This window comes from Bos indicus, chromosome 14, assembly GCF_029378745.1.
Source record: "Bos indicus isolate NIAB-ARS_2022 breed Sahiwal x Tharparkar chromosome 14, NIAB-ARS_B.indTharparkar_mat_pri_1.0, whole genome shotgun sequence".
Classification (NCBI taxonomy): Eukaryota; Metazoa; Chordata; class Mammalia; order Artiodactyla; family Bovidae; genus Bos; species Bos indicus.
In genome coordinates, this window is record NC_091773.1 from 37,547,763 (window position 1) to 37,573,222 (window position 25,460).

General features: G+C 38.2%; 1 protein-coding gene across 3 annotated transcripts; it reads right to left on the minus strand.

Annotated features, from left to right (window-relative positions):
* Window positions 1-1,420: 1,420 nt before the first annotated feature.
* On the minus strand, window positions 1,421-25,027 carry ELOC (elongin C). 3 transcript variants are annotated; one of them, XM_070802711.1, is made up of 5 exons: window positions 24,668-24,737; window positions 23,291-23,337; window positions 13,967-14,020; window positions 11,806-11,949; window positions 1,421-5,813 (listed from the first exon to the last, which is right to left on the minus strand). In XM_070802711.1, exons 3-5 carry the CDS (start codon window positions 13,968-13,970, stop codon window positions 5,623-5,625), a joined length of 339 nt encoding a protein of 112 aa, XP_070658812.1. In that variant the 5' UTR covers window positions 13,971-14,020; window positions 23,291-23,337; window positions 24,668-24,737; the 3' UTR covers window positions 1,421-5,622. The 3 variants fall into 3 exon arrangements, with proteins under 3 accessions (XP_070658812.1, XP_070658811.1, XP_070658810.1); XM_070802710.1 differs by lacking the exons at window positions 23,291-23,337; window positions 24,668-24,737 and adding an exon at window positions 24,841-25,027; XM_070802709.1 differs by lacking the exon at window positions 23,291-23,337 and having other exon boundaries at window positions 24,668-24,815.
* Between the last annotated feature and the right edge of the window lie 433 nt (window positions 25,028-25,460).

The following is a 25,460-nucleotide window of genomic DNA, read 5'->3' on the forward strand; positions in this document are numbered from 1 at the left end:
CCTGTGTTATAGTCTATAGGATTTTTTTTTTTTTTAAGGTGGGGGTCTATGTTATCTCAGAATTTGCTATCAGGATTATACTAGCTTTGTAACAGAGGCTTGTAAATTTGCTGTTTTTTATTGTATGTTAGAACAGTTTACTGTGTGAATCATGCTCCTTGAAGATTTTTAAAAAATACTTAACTGTAAGAATAATAGAATGTTATGCTTCTTTGGTAGAAATATCTTGACAACTACTTCATTTTCCTCTCATGGTTATTCAGAGTTTGTCTCGGTTTAATTTTCACAATTTATATTTTCCTTAGAAACTCATGCAATCACAACTTTAAAATTTGCTGTAAATAATAACCTCATATGGCACTAGTGGTAAAGAACCTGCTTGCCAATGCAGAAGGCTTAAGATTCGGGTTTGATCCCTGGGTCAGGAAGATCCCCTGGAGAAGGAAATGACTGAAGTGACTTAGCATTCACACGTTGAACATCTACCATGTTTAAATCAGCCTGCTAAGCACTGGAAGTGATAACATCCCCACAAAATACAAAATGCCCTCCTTGTTGCTTTATAACCTAGTTTTTAGCTGATATACATAAAGCAAAAATTGCCACTAGGAAAAGCACAAAAGTATAGTTACACATATGAATAATCACATTAATTGTGACTTCATCAGTTTTAAGGAGCTCTTGGCTTTTTATGACTTTTGTATTGTGATTCCACCAGTCAATGGAACTTCATGGACTCCATTCTTTAGGTATGCAGGTTTTCATTCAGTGTTTAAGGATGAAATAGTACTTATCAGATAGATCATACTCTTGCCCATAACAGAGAAACTGTATGATGTTGTAGTAAACCTTGGTGCATTGAACAAAATAACATAGATGATGTCTTACACTGTAAGATAACAAAAACTCATTTTAATCACAACTTTGATGTGGCCACTTTCTTAAATTTGGCTTTGTGACATGCCATGCGGATTTGGACAACCCCAAGAGAAGGCGATGGCACCCCACTCCAGTACTCTTGCCTGGAAAATTCCATGGATGGAGGAGCCTGGTTGGCTGCAGTCCATGGGGTCACTAAGAGTCGGACATGAGCGACTTTCACTTTTCACTTTCATGCATTGGAGAAGGAAATGGCAACCCACTCCAGTGTTCTTGCCTGGAGAATCCCAGGGACGGGGGAGCCTTGTGGGCCGCCGTCTAGGGGGTCGTACAGAGTTGGACACAACTGAAACGACTTAGCAACATGCTGCTGGCATGGTAACTGGTTGCATGAGAAAGCTACTCTTAATTCCTTTAATTATGTATCTTCTGCCTGGCCACTCATCTTTATTCAGTAGTTTTAGATCAAAAACACTGACTGTTGCAAAACATTTAAAGAAAAGAATCTAAAAAAGAAAGAAAAGCATCTCCCAACACTGAGGCTATTCAAAAGAACATTTATTATAAGCTCTGAAGTCAGTTCCAGAAACATTTTTGAGCAACAATAGCCCTACTAAGTGAAGGATGATGTTCATTTGGATAGAAATGTCATATACCTTAAAAAGCATTTATTATAAGCATTTATTATTTTAATGCATCGCATGCATTAACTCCCTATCCTAATTCCACCATTTCAATATTCTGTATATTATTTCAATACAATGACTTTTCTGAACGTAGCATTCATAGGATGTTTCTAGAATCTAAGCACCATGTTTGTTCTAATTTGAACTATGATCTGGGTCTAGAATCGCACTGTAAATTAGCCTGTAACCTTGGACTAACCTAACTAATCCTCACTAAAACAAAAATCAAAAAGGAATATATTGGCTGATTCAAATGGTGGCTATAGGAAAAGAAAGAAACATGCATTTTCAAAAACAGCTGTATAAAATTATGGAAAGACAAAAATGGTCTTTAATGGTCTGAAGAAAATGTATTTTACAATTCAAAATTATACTTGAGATGGATGCACAGACTCTTGAAGTTTTCAAGAGCAGAAATGATACAGTATATACTAATTCAAAAGAAAAATACATTTGTAAATTTGCATCAAGATTTTATATGCCTAGTTAAAATTCTGATGTATTAAAAAAAAAATCATAACACTGGACCTGGGCCAGTTGGTATGCATAGACAGATTTTATCACAAGCTTTACTTCATGATATAAAAGGTTCAAACGGAAAAATTTTAGACAATTCTGGTTAAAAAGTCATGAAATTTGAATTTTTCTTATCACAACCTATCATCTTATGCATACTTCTGTAAATAATGAAGCAACAGATGCTGTCACAAATAAAGGTCTTAGCATATATATATCTAGATAAATGTAACACTTTTGTATTAAAAATGATGTAAGCATCTAGAAAGGGGAAAACTCCAAATACTGATACAGTTGTGTCCTACATTAAGACCAGGAAGTTCTACCTCAAAGCAACTTAAAAATTTTCCAAATTAAAAAAAATGTGTGTGTGCAGGGGGAGGAAATGAGAAAGGAAATGGAGTATTCTACAAGGCATTTTGAAACGGTCTTGTTTTCAGCTAAAGAAACATGGCGCAAGTAAAAAAATTATGTAACTAATTCAGGATAAATTAATAAACTTGAGCATAAATGAAAACTGAATTTTGGATTGACCTGGCATTGCATATTACTGTTAGGGGAACAGCATATAAATTTCCCTTTGTATCACAAAGTTAATGATGACCATAGCTAAAATGGAATTTTCTTTATATAGCAGGCAATAGAAAACAAGGATTCTAAATTAATCTAGGTAACTTATTTAGTACTGATGTGTAATATTTAATGCCTAATCAAAAGCAGCAAAAATTGAAATTTATAGACTGCTACTTAGAAAATGCAGCAAGAAAGCTTTTTTCTAATTCTTCTGATCTTCTGAATGTTACAATTTTAGATTTAAGCAACATCAACAAACACAATCTTGTTTGTTCATTAAAAAATGTGGCCAACATAACCTTATCGATGTGTGGTCTCCTAATTTCCTAGATGTGAAATTAAGACCCAGTCACTTGCTCAAGATCACATGGCTTATCAGCACAAGACATTAGACTTTTTAACTCTTAGTTTGGTGCTATGATCTACCAGAATCTTTTAGACCCATAATTTGTTTAAACCAACAAACCACTGGGTATCATACTTAAGAGTTTAATCTAATAGGAATACAAAATCTTAGCACAAATGACTGGCCTGGAATTAAACCAGATTTAAAATTGCAAGTAAAACACTATATAAAATTGATGGTATCTATTGATTTCCAGATCTTATGTTTTACCAAAATTAGATAAAACTAAATAGAGGCTCAACTTAGCACTGCGAAGTCTAAATATATCCCAGCTTTGTTAATTTGTACGAATTTTCCTCTACATAGGTAGGAATTATGAGGGTTAAACACTCTTCAATCTTTAACAGCAATTTTACAGTATTTCTCAGAATATCTGTACTATTTTGAAAGAATAATAAATTCAGCAACATGATTCAGAGCTAAGATGACAGCTCCATACATAGCATGATGTCTCTAAACGTCTATTTTAACAAGAGCTAAATTTACCGCTTATAGTAAACTGTATCTCTCAATATTAACAGGTCTTCAAGAGGAGACTGTTATCTGCCAATAATAATTGTAAGAAAGATAAGCAATCTAAAAGCATAAATAATCTAGACAATACAAAATGAAATACTAACTGAATAAAACAAGAGGATTTTGTGGTGCTATTCTCTGTGCAGAAAAAAATATCGGGGATTTGCACATAATTCGAAAAGTAAACTAATTACCAAGGTTAGAAAACCATTAAGGTTTCAATATTATATAAAATCATCTGTTAAATTTAACCAAATAAAAATTCCTACTATTCAGTCATGTGACAGATGTACTGAAGCAAATAGTTTCATACATCCTCAGAAAAACAGAAAATTAAGGCTAAAAAGATCAAACACCAAGTGTTCATTAAACCTTTCAGTCAATAATCTTTATTAACATGCAAGTGTCATTTGCCACAAGATACACAGTTTTCCTAATCTTTCAGTTCTTTTTCAATATTTTAAATTTGAGGTTACTTCTGGATCTAACATACAAAGTAACCTACTAAAGTGGGTCAAAGTTAAACTTTATTCTAGCTATTACCTTGACCTTTAAGATCATCACTTAGGTTTATAATTGGCATTATTTGTCACCAAGTAGCAGAATATAATTCTTGTACTTGATAATCTTCTATACTAAAATATGTACCAGTATGTCTTAAGAAGTTACTAAAATATATGCAATTAACATTTATATTTAACTGCTTTCAATAAGCTGGAAAGTACAATGTTAGGTCTTCTAAGTGGAAAAATTACTTTTATAGATCTTGGTTGTTTGTGGTCTTTGCAAGTTCCAGAAAAACTGGTCCATATTAAACCAGTCTCAAAGAAGCTAAAGGTTTTAATTTATAGACCCTGTAGTGACAGCTTTGTTTTGCTACTAAGATAAAGACTATAGTAAATCCAACTCTAGTGCTGCTTTTCCCATGACTAAGCAGAGACACTCTTATAGTTCTTAAAAAAATTTTGTCTTAGTATAGAAGCTGAAAGGCCTCTCTTCTAAGTTTGACTTCAGCAGAAGACCCAGATTATGACATCCTGTCTACTGGGAAATGCATTAAAAGAAGATGATAAACCTTATCAAAGTGCATTATAAGATCTGCACTGCATCTCTTCAGGTTTCAGTATTTTATAACATTTCAGCCGAGTGGAGGAAGACTAAAATAGTTCAGAGAAGTCTTGTTCTTAGGATCTAGATGAAGTTCAGGAGTCTTTTAAAGCATATTTAAATAATGAGAAGTGTACCTACAAGGGACTATTTAAGAATGAATATTGTAAAGGAAACTTTATAGTCAGTGAAAGTACAGTACTTTGGATTGGCCGAAATGCACAATGTACATGAAACCAAATGCACGTGTAATTTACTTGTTGACCATGTGGCTATGGTTCAAAAAGTCCCTGCTCCAAAAGCTGTACCTAGTACTCTTCCAAACTGATTTTAAATAAAGTTTTTTAATTGTAGCAATAAACAAAAAGACAAGATACACTTAAAACAATACTGCAGTTTATCAAAAGACACATAAGAAATTTCAACTCTCATGTCTTTGACAGTTATAAAAATCAGTATTTTGGCTAAGTTATAAACATGTTTATAATGCAATTATATGCAATTGCATAACTCTAGTAATGCTAATGACAGCTATAAGATCAGAATAGGTTTTTTAAAAAAAACACTAAAAACATAAAAATATGTAGCCCCATTATTTACCTGTAGAACGTGTTCAATTTATGCCTAAATTTCAGCATTTATTTTATCATCACTTCTCTAATTAAAAAAAATCACATCCAAAGGATAAGGCAAAACCACCTACGAATTGGTATATTTGTTTATTTCTCAATTTGTGAAAATGTCCTTAATTCGTTGATGTAGCAAACAAACTTCAACTCTGATTGCTATGCAAAAGAACAGAAGATAATCTGCTTTGCAATGAACTTTAAAGTTCAACTGCACACAGGCAACATGCTATATATGAAAAAATTACTAACTGAACTACAGGTATTAAATACTGAAAAAGAGTTAACAGTTTATTATTATAATTTACTTTATTTAACAATCTAGGAAGTTCGCAGCCATCAGCAGTTCCAGTGCAATTTCAGGTGCAATTGGGAATTCAGGAATCTCCGTGGAGCTGTTAGTGTAGCGAACCTTGTAGGTAAAATACATGCATACTTTCGATAGCACATGTGAAGGGATCTCTCTAAAATTGACTTCATTAGTTTCATTCTCCGCAAACTGACCTGGAAAAGAAAAGGAATTTGTGATATATGGGCTGAACTGTGTTTTCCTCCAAATTTCTATGTTCCTCCAAAATTCCTAACTCCCAATACTTCCAAATGGGACTATATTTGGAGACAAGTATTTAAGGCCCTGGACCAACTTAATTGGTATCCTTATCAGAACTTTTCATGTCATGTTTTGACTTTAGACTTCCACCTTGTTCATCTGCAAAGAGAATTTTGGCTGTTTGAAAATTCTTAACTTTATCATCAAAGTGCTAATCCAGTAAAACAAACCAAGAAACTTCCAGTCATTTGGAGAATGGAGTAAGAAATGGCAACCCACTCTGGTATTCTTGCCTGGAAAACACTATGGACAGGACAGCCTGGCAGGCTACATTCCGTGGGGTTGCAAAGAGTCAGAGATGACTGTGCATGCACACGTACACATATGGAGAAAGAGATAAAGTAAATTAAAATTCCCCAAAATAAAATATGGCAAGAAACTTAAACTCTATAGACATTGCCAGATAGAATGTAAAACAGTATAAACCTCTTCGGAAAACAGCCTGACACTATCTTATAAAGTAAAATATATACTTATAGCCCAAAGAATCCACCTGCAATTCGGGAGACCTGGGTTCAATCCCTGGGTTGGGAAGATCCCCTGGAGAAGGGAATGGCTACCCACTCCAGTATTCTTGCCTGGAGAATTCCATGGACAGAGGCGTTTGGCAAGCTACAGTCCATGGGGTCGCAAAGAGTCAGACACGACTGAGGGACTTTCACTTATCAGAACGGAAGGTTAGGTTGCAGACACACAGAGGTTAGACAACAATGTGAAGACAGGGAGAAGACAGCTGTCTACAAGGCAAGGAGGGAGGCCCCAGAAGAAACCAACCCTACCAAATCTTTATTCCCATCCTTTGGAACTGTGAGAAACTAAATTTCTGTTTAAATCATCCAGTCACTGATATTTTGTTATGGCAGACTAATACAGTGCAAAAAGGATAAACCCAACTTGCATCAAATGAAGTAGCTAGCTCTGATTTCTGAGCAGAAACAAAAAAAAAATACTATTAAGATTTAGTCTAGGTCAAGAGTCCCCAACTTCCAGGACCTGATGCCTGATGATCTGAGGGGGAACTGATGCAATAATAATAGAAATAAAGAGCACATTAAATGTAATACACAAATCATACCCAAACCACTCCCCCACCCCAGCCCCCAAGTCTGTGGAAAAATTGTCTTTCACAAAACTGGTCCCTGGTGCCAAAAAAGTTGGGGACCACAAGTCTAGGGAATCGAGTATTTATGGATAATCAGGAGCTCTGTGCTATGTTGCCATGTAAATATAAACAATAAGTGAAACACTAATTTAAAAAAATCTTTTCAAGGAAGTAAATCCACTGTTTTCCTCTTTAGTTTTTAAAAACATGACCATGTTAATGAGATCTCATAAGCCATTATATTTCTCTTTAATAACAGTTCATAAATTCTTTTTAGTGATCTCTAAAAATTTCTTTAGCTATACAAACTTAAGATAATTTACCCTTTATTATTGGGATAAAATATTTTCTTGACCGTCTAGCATTAGCACTGTGCACTGAATAAAAAAAGACAGGAAAATGTACTTTCTGAGAAGAGAGCATTTTAAAAGTTTTCTATTAACGTCTATTGGTTAGGGGTAGGCTGAGGAAAAAGGAGAGAAGGAGCCAACAAATAATTCACAGCAATGAAGTTAGCTTTTCTTTCCCAATAACTACAACTCTCTTGCTTGGACATATGCATGAAATATTACCAATAGGCAGTTGTTAAGCCTTTGACACCAGATCACATTAGTGCTTTTTTTTGAGGTGAAATGCACATAACATAAAAGTCCCCATCTAAGATGTGTAATTCAGAGTAGATTCACAGTGCTGAGCAGCCAACCACTCTTATCTGGTTCCAAAACATTTTTGTCACCCCAGATAAAACCTTGTACCCTTTAAGCAGGGCTTCCCAGGTGGCAGTAAATTCTCCAGCCAGTGTGGGAGACCCAGGTTCAATCCCTGGGTTGGGAAGATCCCTTGTGTAGGAATGGCAATCCACTCCAGTATTCTTGCCTGAAAAATCCCATGGACAGAGGAGCCTGCTGGGCTATGATCTACGGGGTACAAAGAGTAGGACACGACTGAGCAAGTGAGCACACATGCACACACCCTTTAAGCAATTATTTCCCACCCTCCACCCCCGGTCTCTGGAAAACACCAATTCACTTTCCGTCTCTACGAAATCATCTATTCTGGATACTTCATACAAATGGAATTATACAACATTTGATCTTTCGTGTCTGGCTTCTTTCACTCAGTATAATGTTTTGAAGGTGCATGTATCAGCATTACATTCCTTTTCACGTAAACGTGAAAATTGGTTTTAAGTTAAAGGAGATCAGGCCTACAAAATAAGCCAAAATTCTCTAATCTTAAGTTTTAACTAAGATTTTGTTGGCATTCATGAATTTCCCCCCTCAAGTACATCCTCGTTCTGTCTCGTAGAAAAGTCTAAAGCCATGCAACTCGGGAGCAACAAGTGCCGCTAGCACCCACAGTGGGGTCTCTAAGTACCATTTTCCACTTAAAAAAAAACCCAACCAACCAAAAACAAAAAAATCAGGGCTCTCTAGAAAAAGTTGCTTTCAGGATTGAGAAATAATGTACAAAATGAACCTGAGAACTGTTGTTATTACAGAAAGCAGTGGATATCCAAGACTAATAAAGCCATGTCACAAGGACGCAGAAGCCAACTTGATGTGCCCCCTGTGGCGTAAAAATGGAGCAAATGGAGCAATCTGAACATCAGTGAAAATGACTGCACAGGACTGAAAAATATCCAATATATATGCATACATGCAAACAAAACAAACATTCTTTACTATTGGAAGATGCTGGAGAACCAATTTGCTACTCTGAAAAATTACAAGGGAAAAAAAAATTAAGTGTTTATCCGTTTTTCCCCCCTGTACAGATTGTATTTCAGGGTAACCAAAGAGTTCTTTATTGGAGAATTCTAAGTAATAAATGTAGAAGAAACGACAGAATTAGAAAATCCCTGTTTTATAATTCTGAATGAAGTAAATTTCAGCAATAGCCCCAGTGAATGCTAAAACTATTATATGAAAGACTGACTGGGGAACTGCTCATGGACCAATCAGCTTGATAACTCTGGAACCCACTAACCAGTCTTGGCATTGCTAAAAGACACAATACAACAGGAATACAAGACTTCTACCTATAAAGTACTCTTGTTAGAGAGATGAACTGGATTTTAATCAAGCCTCCAGAGATCTAATTTTGAGTTTTCAAGATGAAACATGACTTAAGTCTAATCTGGATGTCGACAGTATACAAATAACCTGTCTCTAGTAAGACAAGGAAAGAAAAAAAAGAGTTTTGCAGGGGAACAATCATAGATTTCTGCAAGTGAAATGGCATTATGTCAGGAGTTTGCTTGAAATACTCTTAAAAAAAAAGTCAGAATAGATGAAACGAGATTGGCAAAATACTGATAACTACTGAAGCTGGTTGATGGGTACAGGAAGGTATGTTATGCTATTTTCTCCACATCTGGGTTATGTTTTAAAATTTCCATAGTAAAAAATATAAAAAAGGGATTGCAAAGGATCCCAAATAGCCAAAACAATTTTGAAAAAGAAAAAGGGGCTTAACACTTCCTAATTTCAAAACTTACTACAAAGCTGCAGAAATCAAAACAGTGCTATACTGGTATAAGGATAGATACATATACCAACAGGAAAGAATTGAGAGTCCAGAAATGAACCTACACACTTACAGTCAACCGATATCAACAAGGATGCCAAGACCATTCAATGGAGTCAAGTATGGTCTCTTCAACAAACAGTAATGGGATGTCCACAAGCATGAATGAAGCTGATTCATACTATATAAAAAATTAATAATATCAAGGACCTAAATGTTAGAGCTTAAACTACAGAGCTCATAAGAAAACATAAGGGTAAATCTTCATGACACTGAATTTGGCAATGGATATTTAGACAGGACTCATAAATCACAAACAACGAGAGAAAATAAACCGGACTTCATCACAATAAAAAAGGTTTAGTACATCAGAAGACACTATCAAAGGACTGTCCTGGTGGTCCAATGGGTAAGACTCTGCCTTGCCAACTTGGATGAGAAGGAAGTTTGGGGGAGAATGTATACATGCAAACGTATGACTGAGTTCCTTTGCTGTTCACCTGAAATGATCACAACATTGTTTGTTAACTGGCTATCCCCCAATACAGATTTTAAAAGTTTAAAAAGAAAAAAAAAGAATCTGCCTTGCAATGCAGGGGATGAAGGTTCATTTCCTGACTGGGGAACTAAGATCTCACACGCCTGTGGAGCACTGAAGCCCAGGCACTACAACTGCTGAGTCTACTAAGTCCACATGCCACAACTAGAGAGTTTGTGCTACAACAAAAGATCTGCCATGTCGCAACGAAGATTCCTTGTGCTGCAGTGAAGATCCAATGCAGCAATCCTCTCAGAAAAAGATACTATCAAGAAAAAACACGGCCTACAGAATACAGAAAATATTTGCAAATTATGTATCTGGTAAGGGTCTAGTGACCAGAATTTATGTGCTGTGTTTAGTTGCTCAGTTGTGTCCAACTCTTCGCGATCCCACAGACTGTAGCTCACCAGGCTCCTCTGTCCATGGGGTTTCTCCAGGCAAGAATACTGAAGTAGGTTGCCAAGCCATCCTCCAGGGGATCTTCCCAACTCAGGGATCGAACCCAACCCAGGGGTCTCCGGCATTGCAGGCACATTCTTTGCCAGGTGAGCCACCAGGGAAGCCCAAGAATACTGGAGTGGGTAGCCCATCCCTTTTCCAGGGGATCTTCCTGACTCAGGAATCGAACTGGGTTCTCTGGCATTGCAGGCTGATTTCTTTACCAGCTAAACTACCAGGGAAGCCCCCCAGAATTTATAGAGAACCCTTAACAACTCACAAACACAAGTCAATTAAAAAATGGGCAACAGAATTGAACAGATGTTTCTCAAAAGAAGATATACAAATGACCAAAAAGCACATAAAGGTATGTTTAACATTGTTAGTCATTAGGGAATTGCTAATCCAAACGACAATGTAAAGAGATACCACTTCACACTCACTAAGATGGCTAGAATCAGAAAAATAGAAAATAACCAATGTCAGAGAGGATGTGGATAAAGTAGAACCCTCAAACACCGCTGGTAGGAATGTAAAATAGTTCAGCCACAGTGCAAACAGTTCAGCATTTCCTCAGAGTTAAGCATAGAATTACTGTATGCTCCAGAAATTCCAATCCTCAAGAAAAACTTTCTTGAGGTAAAATGTTAAGAATAGATATTTGGGGAAAAAAAAAAAAAAGAATAGGTATTTGGGAGGCAGTAACTTAAATAAACTTCACATGTAACCAGGAGCACATATCACCACAGTCCTTCTATGGTGAACTCACCATGGAAAACTAACATAGGGAAAATGATCCTTCCTGTTACAAAATAAACAATTTGGTCTTAATAAAACTGCAGTAAATGACTGAAAACAGGAAATAGCAGATGCCATTTTCCCCCCAATGCAACGTAGAGAAAGTGTTAGCTGCTCAATCGTGCCCGACTCTTTGCGACCCCATGGACTGTAGCCCGCCAGACTCCTCTGTCCATGGAATTCTCTAGGCAAGAATACTGGAGTGGGTTGCCATTCCCTTCTCCAGGGGATCCTCCCCACCCAAGGATCGAACCCAGGTCTTCTGCAGTGCAGGCAGATGCTTTATCATCTGAGCCACCAGAGAATGCAACATAACCATGCAATAATTAATGTTAGAACAGTTATTGTTCTAACTTTTAATGTTAGAACTGTTCTCTCTTTTAATGTTATGAGCTATTTAATTCAACTTAAATCACACTCATCAAACACTGAAAGTGAAGATACAGTATATTAAGAGGAAATAAAGAAATGTACCTACCTGGGCCACTCAACATGGCTTTTATTGTTCCTGATGTTAGCGCATGTTCTCTCTTTACAATAAACTCATGACCATCTGAAGATATCAATTTGACATACATGGCATCAGGGCCCTCACAGCCACCATAGGTTTTCTCTTCTCCATCTAAAGTAAGGAAGTAGTAAAATGATTTCTGACTCACAAAATGGATTAAAAACAAACAGGTTTACCAAAGTTAGTATTTGAATAGTTCAGACCTGGACCATTTCCCGAGATTTTAAAGTTTTTAACTTCTTGTATAACTAGTCTCTAAATATTTTGGCCACACAGTTTGTGGGATCTCAGTTCCCCAACCAGGGATTGTACCTGGGCCATGGCAGTGAAAAGTGCTGAGTCCTAACCACTGGCCCATCAAGGAACTCCCAAGTATATTTACTTTAGATGAAAATGTACCAGTGTTTTCAAGGGAATAGTAACAATTTGTGAACATAGCAGCACATTCGAATTTAAGACTAAAAGAAAACATTCAAATAGTAAAACTTTAAACCTGTCACTTGAAATATTCATTTTAAAAATAAAATGCATACGGTGTTTTGGAATAGATGTTTGTAGGCCATGTGAGTGCAACTTCTGACAAGCCCATATTCTCAAAATTAGGGCTTTCTTTACTTAAAAAATGATCAAAACATTTTACTGCTCAGTTTAAATTATTGCATGAATACTGAAGTAATGAATATAGGCAAGTATTTTTAAAAATTCAAAGCACAGGTGAGGTAGCTAGCAGCTACCTCCACTACCACCATGCTGGCTTTAGCCAGAGGAGTTTGTGCAATATAATTTTTTGAGGGAGTATGTACTTTTATACATCTGTTTACAATCTTTTCTCACATACATAATTTTACAAGTTTGTATTGACAGAAATTTAATTTTTATGATTACCAATATTTGAAAGAAAACATCTTAAGGCTTATTCTAAAAACTCAGGAAGCCTTAGTGAGAAGTATAGAAGCTGAAGCACTGTTTAATTACAAACATACATTTACTCATTCATCTGTTAATACAAATTCCTAAAACTGAGATTAATAAAGATCAAAATTACTTATGTTCTACCACTGCCAAAATTGTTTAATCTGAATATAATTGGGAGGAACCATTCAGACAAATCTAAACTTAAATGTGCCAGGAAAGACTTCACTCTTCACCCAATCTCTAAAGTAGGAAATTATTTAAAGGAGACAAAGAGATAAATAAATACAGTAAGTAATCCTTGACTGGATCCTTGATTTAAAAACTGTGAAGAACACTATTGAAGAAACTGAAATTTTGAATATGGACCAAATTAGGAGATGTATGCTTAAGGATTTAGTATGGAGTTTTATGTGCTGCATGTTCAGTTGTGGCCAACTCTGTGACCCCATCGACTGCAGCCCACTAGGCTCCTTTGTCCATGAAATTCTCCAGGCAAGGATACTACAGAGGTTTGTCATCTCCTACTCCAGAGGATCTTCCCAACCCAGGAATCGAACCAGAGTCTCCTGTAGCTCCTGCATCGGCAGGCAGATTCTTTACCACTGAACCAAATGGGAGGCTCCTTGAGTATTACATGTACAACTAAATAAATAATACAGGCAAAAAGGCTTATGTGTGTTTTTGTATGTATATGTGGGTATATAAACACACACACACAGGAAAAGCAAATATGACAAAACATTAACTGGTAAAGGCCACAGTGTATTATTCTTACAATTTTTCATAGTAAAAAGCTGGGGGACTCAAAAATGCAAGTAACTTCTAAATCTTCGACTATTCAAGCATACAGATTTTTAGCAGTTTTTGCCAACCTCTAAGAACAAAAATAAAAATAATTATCAAGTATTTAAATTTATACGTTTAGTGGTTTTGGGTTTTTTTTTTTTTTTGGAAACAAAACCATTTTCAATGTCGTTAGGAGAATTTCTAATTTCTTAAGTAACAATTACTCACTAGCAATCACAAATTAAATCTGGCACAATAATGTTACTGATCTGGCTTTCAGAAATATATAGTAAACACAGCTGTTGATACGAACAACTAATTTTCAATCCACTCTATTTTCTTACTTGCATTCACCGACTCTGAAGGTCTATCTTTGAGAAGAAAGCTTCAACTAATTGAATGACAAAATTACTTTTATATAACTTACCCATTATGTTCTTATGAAATTCTACTTTGCGTCCACAGGAACTTTAGTAGTTTCCTGAAAATATAACAATGCTATATTGAGATCAATGCCAGAATAACATGTTTTCGCCCATTATTATTTAATACATCATTTCGTGTTACAAGTGCAAGGACTCGGTCTCTCTCAGCTAGGTAAATTTCCCAGTCACCACAATAGGGAAGAGTATCAAGTTTCTGAACATCTGAGAAGATGATCACCTGCAGGACAGGGAATTCTAAATACAGATTTGTCTCCTACTCTTTTAAGGTAACTATTCTGACAACAGTTTAAACATACAGATGTTGTTCATTAGGAGCTGAACTGAACTTGAAAGAGACTCTTGGCTTTAATCATCTTTGTATATTATATCTGCTAGACACTGGTAGACACCAAAGCAAGTATTTGCTAAATGAATGACAACATGATCAACCCAAGGATGTGACTTTCATGAGAATAAAAAAGATAAGGCCTGCTCTCTTCTTAGGTAAGCGTGCACATCTATAATACATGTTCCATCCATTCTGCACAGAGGCTACCAAAGTTCTGAGATTTAACAGTGAAGGAGTTTAAAATTAATTCTTGAGAAATCTTAAATTTTACAAAAGAAATAACTGCTAAAGGAAAAGAGCTCATATTTTCAGCAATTTGTATTTTAACAGCATTTCTTCAAAGAAGATTTTATTTGTCCCATTATTTTTATGTCATTGCCAGGAAAACAGCATATTCTAATTACCCTGTTCTCTAAGAAATTTCTGACCAATAAACCTATGTCAAGGTAAAGTGTTAGTTGTTCAGTTGTGTCTGACTCTTAGCAACCCCATGGACTGTAGCCTTCCAGGCTACTCTGTCCATGGAATTCTCCCAGCAAGAATACTGGAGTGGATAGCCATTCCCTTCTCCAGGGTATCTTCCCAATCCAGGGATCAAACCTGGGGCTCCTGCATTGCAAGCAGATTCTTTATCATCTGAGCCACCAGGGAAGCCCTAAACCTATGTAATCCCTCACCTTAAAAAAATGATACCATTGACGTACAGCGAGGCTGAATGATTCGTTCCAGGTAGTGACAAAGTAGGAGTAAAAATTAAATGTTAGTCTAGAACCCTCTCCAAGAATGGAGGGAGATATTTAAAGGGCTATGTCTAAAGCAGGCAATATAACATTATTACCAAGTTGAGGGTCTAATGAGTATAAACACTGCACTAAATGCCTTGCATACGTTATCTTATTTTAAAACAATACTTCCACAGGGAAACTGTCATTACCATTGTAGAGACTAGCAAACACTAAGAGGCTGCTCTACTTGCTCAAGGCTTCCACAGCTTAAGTGGCAACATGAGAATTTAAACCTAGATAGGTTTGCTTTAGAGCCCACATTCCCTTCCATTATTCCATAAAGCCATGGTAATAAATTTCGGCTCCTATTAAAACTTCTTTTCGACTACTGCTGAGAGGTGCCGATATAAATCCTTAGATAAGTTATTTAAAATTTAAAACCAGTACTATGTCTGCTACTGCTAAGTCACTTCAGTCGTGTCCGACTCTGTGCGACCCCAAAGATGGTAGCCCACCAGGCTCCCCCGTCCCTGGGATTCTCCAGGCAAGAACACTGGAGTGGGTTGCCATTTCCTTCTCCAATGCATGAAAGTGAAAAGGGAAAGTGAAGTTGCTCAGTCATGTCTGACTCTTGACCCCATGGACTGCAGCCTACCAGGCTCCTCCGTCCATGGGATTTTCCAGGCAAGAGTACTGGAGTGGGGTGCCACTGCCTTCTCCAGTACTATGTCATTACGGTAATAACAGTAAGCTATTTAAAGAAGTTTTCAGTCATTATTAGTTTCTTCTGTTCATTTTATGGTAATAATAGTAAGCAATTTAAAGAATTTTTCAGTCATTATTACTTTCTTCTGTTCATACTGCTTTGTACTCATCCTAAAAAACAAACACACACACACACAAAAGGAAAAAATGCTAGAAAAGGTAGAATTTCAAGTGCTAACTTTTCTTTAAAAAATCTCCAGAGTAAAAGCTTTAGGATGTTTATTTAACTAGCAGTAGCTAAGCAACCATGAAAAGTCACACCTTAGAAGCCTTCTGGGTAGCAACAGTTTTTCTATGGACTTCTTAATATAGTAAATAAATTCCATAATTTATACAAGGGTTAATGGCTGAGTGGGAAAGGGAGCTCCCCATGACTAACAAAGAGTAAATCAACATCAACAAGAGTAGACTCTGATACCTAAGAAGTTAAAATAATTGAAATGATTAAATTTGGACTTAACCCACAGATAACCTATATAAATCTAAGTTTGGGGTTACAAAAGCTCAGTGTGAACATTTACTCTGTAACTGAGCAAGTTTCAAAATAGGAATTAGGTAGGTAAAAGGAAGTGATTAAACAGTGGAAGACATGAACAGTGGAAGACATGAACAAAGGCTTGATGTCATTGTGTTTTAGAGAGTCATATATAAAATTACTTTTAGCATTTTTTTTTTAATGTTTTGGTAAAAAAACAGAAATTCTGGTGAGCCTAAGGCCTGTACTGAAGCCAGTTTTCAGCCTAGTGTCACTGAACACCAAAAAGATCTTTTAACAGCCCATCCCTTATTTGAAATGTTACCTTTGTCATGCACTATATTACTACATACACTATATTACTACTATATTACTATCATACGCTGTATCATACACTATATTACACGGATTTCTAGATTGTATTCTGTTCCATCAATCTTGTTTATACCTGACCAATATTCCCACTGTTTTAATTACAATAGTGTGATAAATATGCTTTTGCTAAAGAGTTGGGCAAGTCCCCATTTTGTGATCACACATTTCTTGTTAGGTCTACTTTTAGCACTTTACAGTTCCCATTATGAATGAGATCTGTCTTATACTATACTTTCTGAAAGGCTATTGCTGGTGTTTTAAAGAAAACCTTTTAAACTCAGTAAGTTGATCTTGTATTCTAGCATCTTAACCGAACTCTCTTACTAGTTCTAACAGTTTTTCAGCTGACTTGCTTGGATTAGCTAAGTAGATGAGAGCAACAGCTGCAAATCTACAGCTCTGTAGATGTCTAACGCATTACTCACAAGAATATAATAGCAATTAAAGAACCAAATGTTAAAACAAACAAACACACACCCACTGAACTCTAGAAACATATCAGAAGAAAAAAATACAAATAGCTCACAGACCCCTATAAAAATGTTTGGTTCCAAAGGAAACATGAAAACTAAAATATTACACTGATGTATAGAACAGTCTTTTGGACTCTGTGGGAGAGGGAGAGGGTGGGATGATTTGGGAAACGAGTGAGTCGCCAGTCCAGGTTCGATGCGCCAGTCCAGGTTCGATGCACGATACTGGATGCTTGCGGCTGGTGCACTGGGAAGACCCAGAGGGATGGTGTGGGGAGGGAGGAGGGAGGAGGGTTCAGGATGGGGAACACGTGTATACCTGTGCTGGATTCATGCTGATACATGGCAAAACCAATACAATATTGTAAAGTTAAAAAATAAAAAAAAGAGAAAAAAAAAACAAACTTGCTAAGAACCATGATTTGAACAGGAGGGGAAATGGGTAATATGAAACAAAAATAGTATAAACTTACAAAATATTCTGGGGCAGTGAAAAGGATTAAGTTAAATATATGTATGTAATAACATGGAAATACCACTAAGATAAACTTAACTTTTTTAAAAGCAGGTAAGAATGATAGGTATAGTTTTATGCCATTTATGAAAAATAAATGATTTCTTACCTATTAAACTCATGTTTTCTGCAGGAAAATATATAAAAATGACCCTGAATAGCCAAAACAATTCTGAGAAAGAAGAACAGAGTCAGAGGTGACATATTCCCTAATGTTAAACTACACTACAAGCTGCTGTGCTGCTGTTTAGCCACTCAGCGATAAATGGAGTCTTACATGTATGATGCAGAAGGCATGCTATGCTATGCTTAGTTGCTCAGTTGTGTCTGACTCTTTGCGACCCCATGGACTGGAGCCCGTCAGGCTCCTCTGTCCATGGGCTTCCTCAGGCAAGAATACTGGAGTGGGCTGCCATTTCTTTCTCTATACTACAAACTACAGTAATCCCAACAGTATGTAAAAACAGTCTCACAGACTAATGGCAGAACAGAGAGCCCAGAAATGAGACCACAGTTACATGATCAATTCATCTATGTTAAAAGCAGCAGAAATATTCAGTGATAAAAAGACAGCCTCTTCCATAAATGATGTTGGGAAAACTGGGCAGCTTATATGCAAAAGAAACAAAACTGAACTTTCTCACACCATATACAAAAATAAACTCAAAAGTGCATTAAATACTTAAAACGTAAGACCTGAATCATAAAGCTCCTAGAAGAAAACATAGGCAGTACATTCCTTGACACTGGTCTTAGCAGTATTTTGGGGGATATGTCTCCTTAGGCAAGGAAAACAAAGCAGAAGTAAACAAATGGGACTGCAGCAAATTAAAGAAAAAGCTTGTGCAAAACAAATGAAACTGTCAACATAATTAAAAGGCCACCTATTGAGTGGGAGAAGTTTGTAAACAGTATGTCTGATAAGGGGTTAACACCCCAGATATGGGGTTGGCCAAAGCTGAAGCTCCAATACTTGGGCCACCTGACGTGAAGAGTCAACTCACCGGAAAAGACTCGGATGCTGGGAAAGACTGGGGCAGAAAGAGAAGAGGGTGACAGAGGATGAGACGACTGGATGGCATCATCAATTCAATAGACATGAGTTTGAGCAAATTCTGGGAGATAGTGAAGGACAAGGAAACCTGATGTGCTGCAGTCCATGAGGTCGAAGAGAGGAGGACACAACTGAGTGACTGAACAACAACAAAAAAGTTCACTAACATCTTATGGAAAAACCAGAATGAACTTTTTGGCCAATCCAATATTTAAAGAATTCATGAGACTCAAAATAAAAAACCCCCAACCAACCCAACTGAAAAATGGGAAGAGGACCAGAATAGACATTTTCCCAACGAAGACACACAGACAGCCAAACAACACATGAAAAGATGCTCAACATCAAAAATCACCAGGGAAATGCAAATTGAAACCATAATAAGATACCATTTGAGACCTGTCAGAATGGCTATCCTTATTTTTGACAATGAATAACAACAAGCACTGGCAAGGATGTGGAGAAAAGGGAACCCTTACACAGCATTGGTAGGACTGTAAATTGATGCAGCCACTACGGAGAACAGCATGGAAGTTCCTCAAAAAATTAAAAATAGCACTACCATAGATCCAGAATTCCACTTCTGCAGATTTTTTCTAAAGTCAACAAAAATGCTAATTCAAAAAAATGCATGCACCCCTGCATTCATTTTAGCATTATTTACAATAGTCAAGATGTGGAAGCAATTTAAGTGCCCATCAACAGATGATAAAGACAGGACATACACAATTCAAGATTACTCATACAAAAGAGTATTACTCAGTCATAAGAATGAGATCTTGCCATCTGTGACAAGATGGATATCACACTAAGTAAAATAAGTCAGAGAGTGAAAGACAAAAACTGTATGATCTCACTTACATGTGGAATCTAAACACCAAAATGAATGAACAAACATAACAAAACAGAACCAGACTCACAGAACAAACCAGTGGTTGCCACATAGGAACTGGGTGGAGGAATGAGTCAAACAGACAAGGGAGATTAAGAGGCACAAAACTTGGGAGGGGACATACATATACCTATGGCTGATTCATGTCGATATTTGGCAGAAACCAACAAAATACTGTAAAGCAATTATCCTTCAATTAAAAAAAAAAAAAAAAGAGGTAACAAACTTCCAGTCATGAAACTTCTGGTCATGAAACGTGGATAAAACGTAAAGCATCGGGAATACAGTCAAATATTTTAACATCTTTGTATAGTAACAGATGGCACTAGACTTATCATCGTGGTGATCATTTTGTAATGTATAGAAATACTGACTCATCCCTGGTGGCTCAGACAGTAAAGAATCTGCCTGCAACGTGGGAGACCTGGGTTTGATCCCTGGGTAGGGAAAATCCCTTGGAGGAGGGCGTGGCAACCCACTGCAGTTATTCTTGCCTGGAGGAGCCCCATGGACAGTATTCTTGCCTGGAGAAGCCTGGTGGGCTACGGTCCATGGGGTCACAAACAGCTGGACACAACTAAGCGACTAAGCACAGCACATGCTGTACATCTGAAACTAATGTATTATTGTAGGTCAATGACACTTCAGTTTTTTTTTTTTAAAGAGCACTGAAATACATGTCTGAAAGTACTAGTTATCTCTAGTCATTTAGAAAACTATAATTTAAAACTGATTTTTTAAAAAGAAACAAGTATGTGGAACTAAGCTGCTTTTGAAGGAAACAATGGTCAGTCAGCCTGATAATTTGTTCTTAACAATAATGTGTAAGAATATGACTGATTTGAAAAATGAAGTAAATTACATTAACCAAAAATTATCTAATGTTATTAGAGAGGCTTTGGCCATTAATACAAATTGACAGAAGTTACACAATTCTAGTTTGTAAAAAGACATTAGAATATTTTGCCTAGAATATGCTTATAGTGTTGCTGAATTTATGTCTCAGGATGATATAAAATGCTCATTCTGGGACTTCCCTGGTGGTCCAGTGGTTAAGACTCTGAGCTTCCAATGCAGAAGACATGGGTTCAATCCCTGATAGAGGAACTAAGATCCCACAGGCCACCCAACACAGCTGAAACATTAAAAAAAGAAAAAACATTTTTTTTCTATCTTGAGACTCAGATAGGTTTAAGTAATAAGACTTCTGTTTCTTCATCTCCCAAATGAGGAAACTGGACTAAACTGTGTCTAAAGTCCGTTCCAGCTCTACTATTTTATGACTGAACCCATCTGAAATTCACCCTCCCTCTACAAGTGCCCATAATTCCCAATTTCTCATCTTTATTAAACAGAGTGGCTCCCACACAGCACAGAACTCAAGAGCTTCAGAGCGCTGTGTGTTCCACTGAGGCTGTCCTGTCTGCCACACCCTGTAACCAATCTAATCTCCCTCTCAGGCAATGATGTCCAAACTCCTTTGTCTTAGTCTAAAACGCAACAGCAAAAGGGCTTCCCTGGTGGCTTAGTGGTAGAGAATCAGCCTGCCAATACTGGAGACACGGGTTCGATCCTTGGGTTGGGAAGATCTCCTGGAGAAGGAAATGGCAAGCCACTCCAGTCTTCTTGCCTGGGAAATCCCACGGACAGAGGAGCCTGCCAGGCTCCAGCCCACAGGGTCCCAAAAAGCGGGACACAGCTTAATGACTAAACAACAATTATACATTCTATGCACTATAAAAACCTTTCAACGATGGACTAAAAATAAAAAACAAATACAAAGGAAAGCCAGAGCTTGCTTCACTCCATTGTTAACATGAGGACTGGCACCATACACACCTCACAGTCTTTATACTTAACTCCCTGACCCTCCTCTGATGTAGTTAACCCACCCAAAATCCCAATCCTGGCCAAACCCAATTCTCCACCTAGCTCAGGCCTCAAATAAAAAAGCTCAACTGGCTAAAGAAAAGTCACAACCATTTTGACTGGTCTCTATTTTAAACCTATTTTAAACAGGGACTTGGTATCACAGTAATCCCCTTAACTAACTATTAACTGGCTTTCCTACTCAGAAAATTTACAGCTCTTAAACCTCCCACATTCCTCTCCTCCCTACCCTAACCACTTCACTTATGTCACCAAGAAAACAGAACAAATCACTTCAAATGCCTTGTCTTTTCCACCTTCATCCTACCTGCATACCTATATACCATATACTCTGTCCATTTTCCTGTTTCAAAAGCTGCATAAAAATCATCCTTCCTACCACAGTGATCCAAGAACTTTGCTCCACCCCTATTCCCATCAACACATCAAATGCTGTAACATCATCAAGACCACCCACTTCTCCATAACCCACAATAATCAGTCTTTTTAGACTACTAGTCCAATCAAAGTGCTCTTGTCAGATTTCAACTACTCAGTCACTAGGTCAATTTTTAATCTTCATATTACTCTTTTATAGTTGACTCCAACCTCTTTTCTTCCATTAGTATTACAGATGCCACACCCTCCTGGCCTTTCGGTTCCCATCACTGCTCCTCTAACCAGAGTGCTCCCTTCCCAGCCATCTGCTTCTTCTCCATTAATACTCTTGATGTCCTCTGGTCTGTAGTTTTAAGTACCACCAATAAAACACGACTCCAGGATTATCTCCCGAGCCTGACTTCCGCTCTGAGCAACAGTAGGGGTATTCTATTGCCTACTACTGCACATATTCTGAGCTGTATAAAATTATCAAATTTAGTACACTCTATACAGAACTCCTGTTTTATCCCTTAGAAACCAGTGCACCCTCCCCAGTCTTCCTCATTCCAGGAGATGGTGCTACTGTTCTCCCAGATGTTTGGGCAAAACAAGGTGATTCTTCCAGATTTTTTGTCCTGGGGTTAGTAAGACCCATTTGGCTCCATCTTCAAATTATACTCCGAATCAGACCGCTTCTCACTTCCAACTCTACATCTCTAGTTCAAGCTACTACAGCTCAACTACAGCTCAACTGAACTACTACAAGCTGCCTTAGGAGCTGGTTTCTCCACTTTCCTCCAACTCAGTTTGCCACTCAGCAGTTAGTCATCAAAAGCATTCCCCTATACAAAATCCCCTAATGGCTTCTCATTACAAACAGAACAAAGACAATAAAGTTCCATTTCATTTACTGCTTGCTAACCATTCTGTTCTCACCTCCCATCACTCTTCCTTACGCTCCAGCCACAATGACCTTCTAAGTACTGTAATGGGTCAAGTTCATTTCTCTTAAGGTCTATGCATTTGCAGTTACTGCTCTCTCAAAAACTCTTCCTTCAGCTCTTCATTATTTTGGTCTCCAGGCAAAACCTTAAGTCTTCAGAGAAGCAGGTCTTCCTTGAGCACTTCTCTTTCAAAATGACACACTCTCACCCTAGTCACCCTAACTTAATCTAACTCTAAATCTAGTTATATTCTCTTTACATTTATCGCCATCTGAAACTATGTTTGCTTACTTAATGTACAGTCTCTTTCCTCAAGCTCCAAGAGGGCAGGCTTCATGTATAGTGCCTAACATATAGAAGATGAAGATGCTCAATAAATATTTGAGTGAATGGCACTGTAGTTTTCTTAATCACCAAAGCTTGAAATCACTGATGAGATTTTTCTGATCTTATTTAATAATAGAACAGTAAACATTTAGGACGGATTAGCTAAAATGCATTAATACATACCAGTGTAAATACAAAGACTTTTCAGATATTTTCTAATACTGAAAAATCTACAAAAAGAAAAAAAAGATAAACAGTTACACCTTGTTTTCAATGTGTGGTTGAGTGCCTCTATTTTTTTCATGTTTTGAGTGTATTTCTGATTTGTAGAAGTGTCGAAACAGGTTGTGTGCTGGAGTTCCTTCAAGACAAAAACAAACCCAGCTTGGTCTAGGCCATTACCTGTTTCCCATTTTTATTTAAAAAAAAAAAAACCAAAAAAGCAATTTATAGGATACAAATACTTTAGAACTTGATATATAGAACTGACTCTAACTTCTGACTACAAACTATTGCCTAATCATATTACAGAATTACTATAATGAAATGAAACTAGCATCTTCCATTTGAAATAAATTTATATATATATAACTTGGAATGGTAGTTACTGGTTATTAGGTCGATCTCATACTTAAGGAAAAAAGGACAGTCATTTAAAAATTAAGAGGCCAAAATCATCACTGGCAATAAACACTTAATATCCACGATGACAGGGGCCATAGTTGTCTCTTTGCCATTGTATCTCCGAAATGAATGAATCCACGTGTGAACAGTGGTGTTTTAACATCATGAATTATACCACAATTACAATGTAAACGAGATCGGAGATGTCTCATTTTAGTCCACTAAACAAAACAGGAAAACTACCTGGCGATGAAAAAGCAAATTTGGTAGTTTGAAAATAAGGTTTTAAAACTCTAAAGGATTTCGGTTGTTTTCTATACTGAAGGCGACGCAGAGTAGAAATGCTCGCACTAGTAACTCGAACTCCATAAACTAAAGAGGTCCACAGGAGAAACTTAATGGCCACCGTACTTGACACTGGAGGCCTCCATCAGATAAGACTGGGCGGCAGATGCTCGACAGACCCAAACCACCAAGTCGGGCAGAGATTACCCAACAAGTTGCCCCGAAAGTAAAGTTCTCGGGGTCCCGCTACAGGAAAGAGCGAAGGCCCTCTTCTGTGAGTGGGGACCGGCTCCAAGGAAAGGACGAACCTGAGTGCACCCGGGGAAAGCAAAAAAGGAAAAGCCACAGGGCTGCCATGTTCCTAACTCCACCCTCCTCACGCTCAACCCAGAAGAGGCCCAGTCTCGCCAGCCGCCGCCCCTCCTTCCTCCCTTTTCCAAGCCCACCGAGCGGCGCCAGGGAACGTCCCGCCGCCCTCCTCTCCCCTCCCCCAAACCAGGAGCCGAAGCGGCAGGGCAAGGTTAAGCTTCCGTTCCTTCCCCGCCCAAATGGGAAGGGGTGGGAAGTGGGATGGCGAGAGCACTCAGTACGAGCCTCCCCCGTCCGCCACGCGGGCCCAGAGCTCCGTTCCCACCCCAGCCCGAGACTCACTCGTCAGCTCCGCAGCTACCGCAGCCACCGCACCGGGTCCCCGCGCACCGCCACAGCCCCTACACCAGGGCCGCCCCCCCACCCCCAGCTGCCTGCCGCCGTGGGTTCCGGGGCAGCAAGAGGAATCACTTCCGCTGGGTCACAGATGCCTTCTATGCGCGGGAGATTAGTACCTGGTGAGGCGGAGACGCTCCGAGGCCGTTGCTTGCCGGCGTCTACAGGAAGTGCGCAGCGCCCTCCTCCCTTCTTCCACGGGCCAGCCTACGAGGACGGCGGTGCCGGGAAAAGTCTCAGCCAATCCTATTTTGGGTCTTCTGATTCCCAGCATGCAGCGCCGACCCTAATCTGATTTCCGAAGGGACCTCATCCTTGAAGCGGTGCTGGGAGTGGAGGAGGTCGGGGGTCCGAGGCACCATTGCATCCTGGGATTTGTAGTTTCTCTAGCGGGTACTGCCGTGTTAGGCGGAGTCAGCGCTGCAACCTGGAACTTGTAGTTTCTTACGCCGAGTCTTAAAGAGTCTGGTAATTTTGGAGGTTGTCCCTACCCCTCCTTTGCGGGTAAGCCTAGACGTAGCAGACGTCCGCAGAAGAAAGGTCGGAAAGTGGGGGTGCGGTTTCTGTGCTAACAAGACCGTGCTCTTTATGAAGCACTTTCTGTCTTTTGTGAAAAGTTGCAGAGCTTATTGAAGAGCATCTCGGCAGCTCGCGAAATCGCTGGCCTCATTTCCTCTCTTCCCGGTACTTTTCAGTGTTTACTGAAAGCAACCACGCCCCCCACCCCCACTCGGAGGCC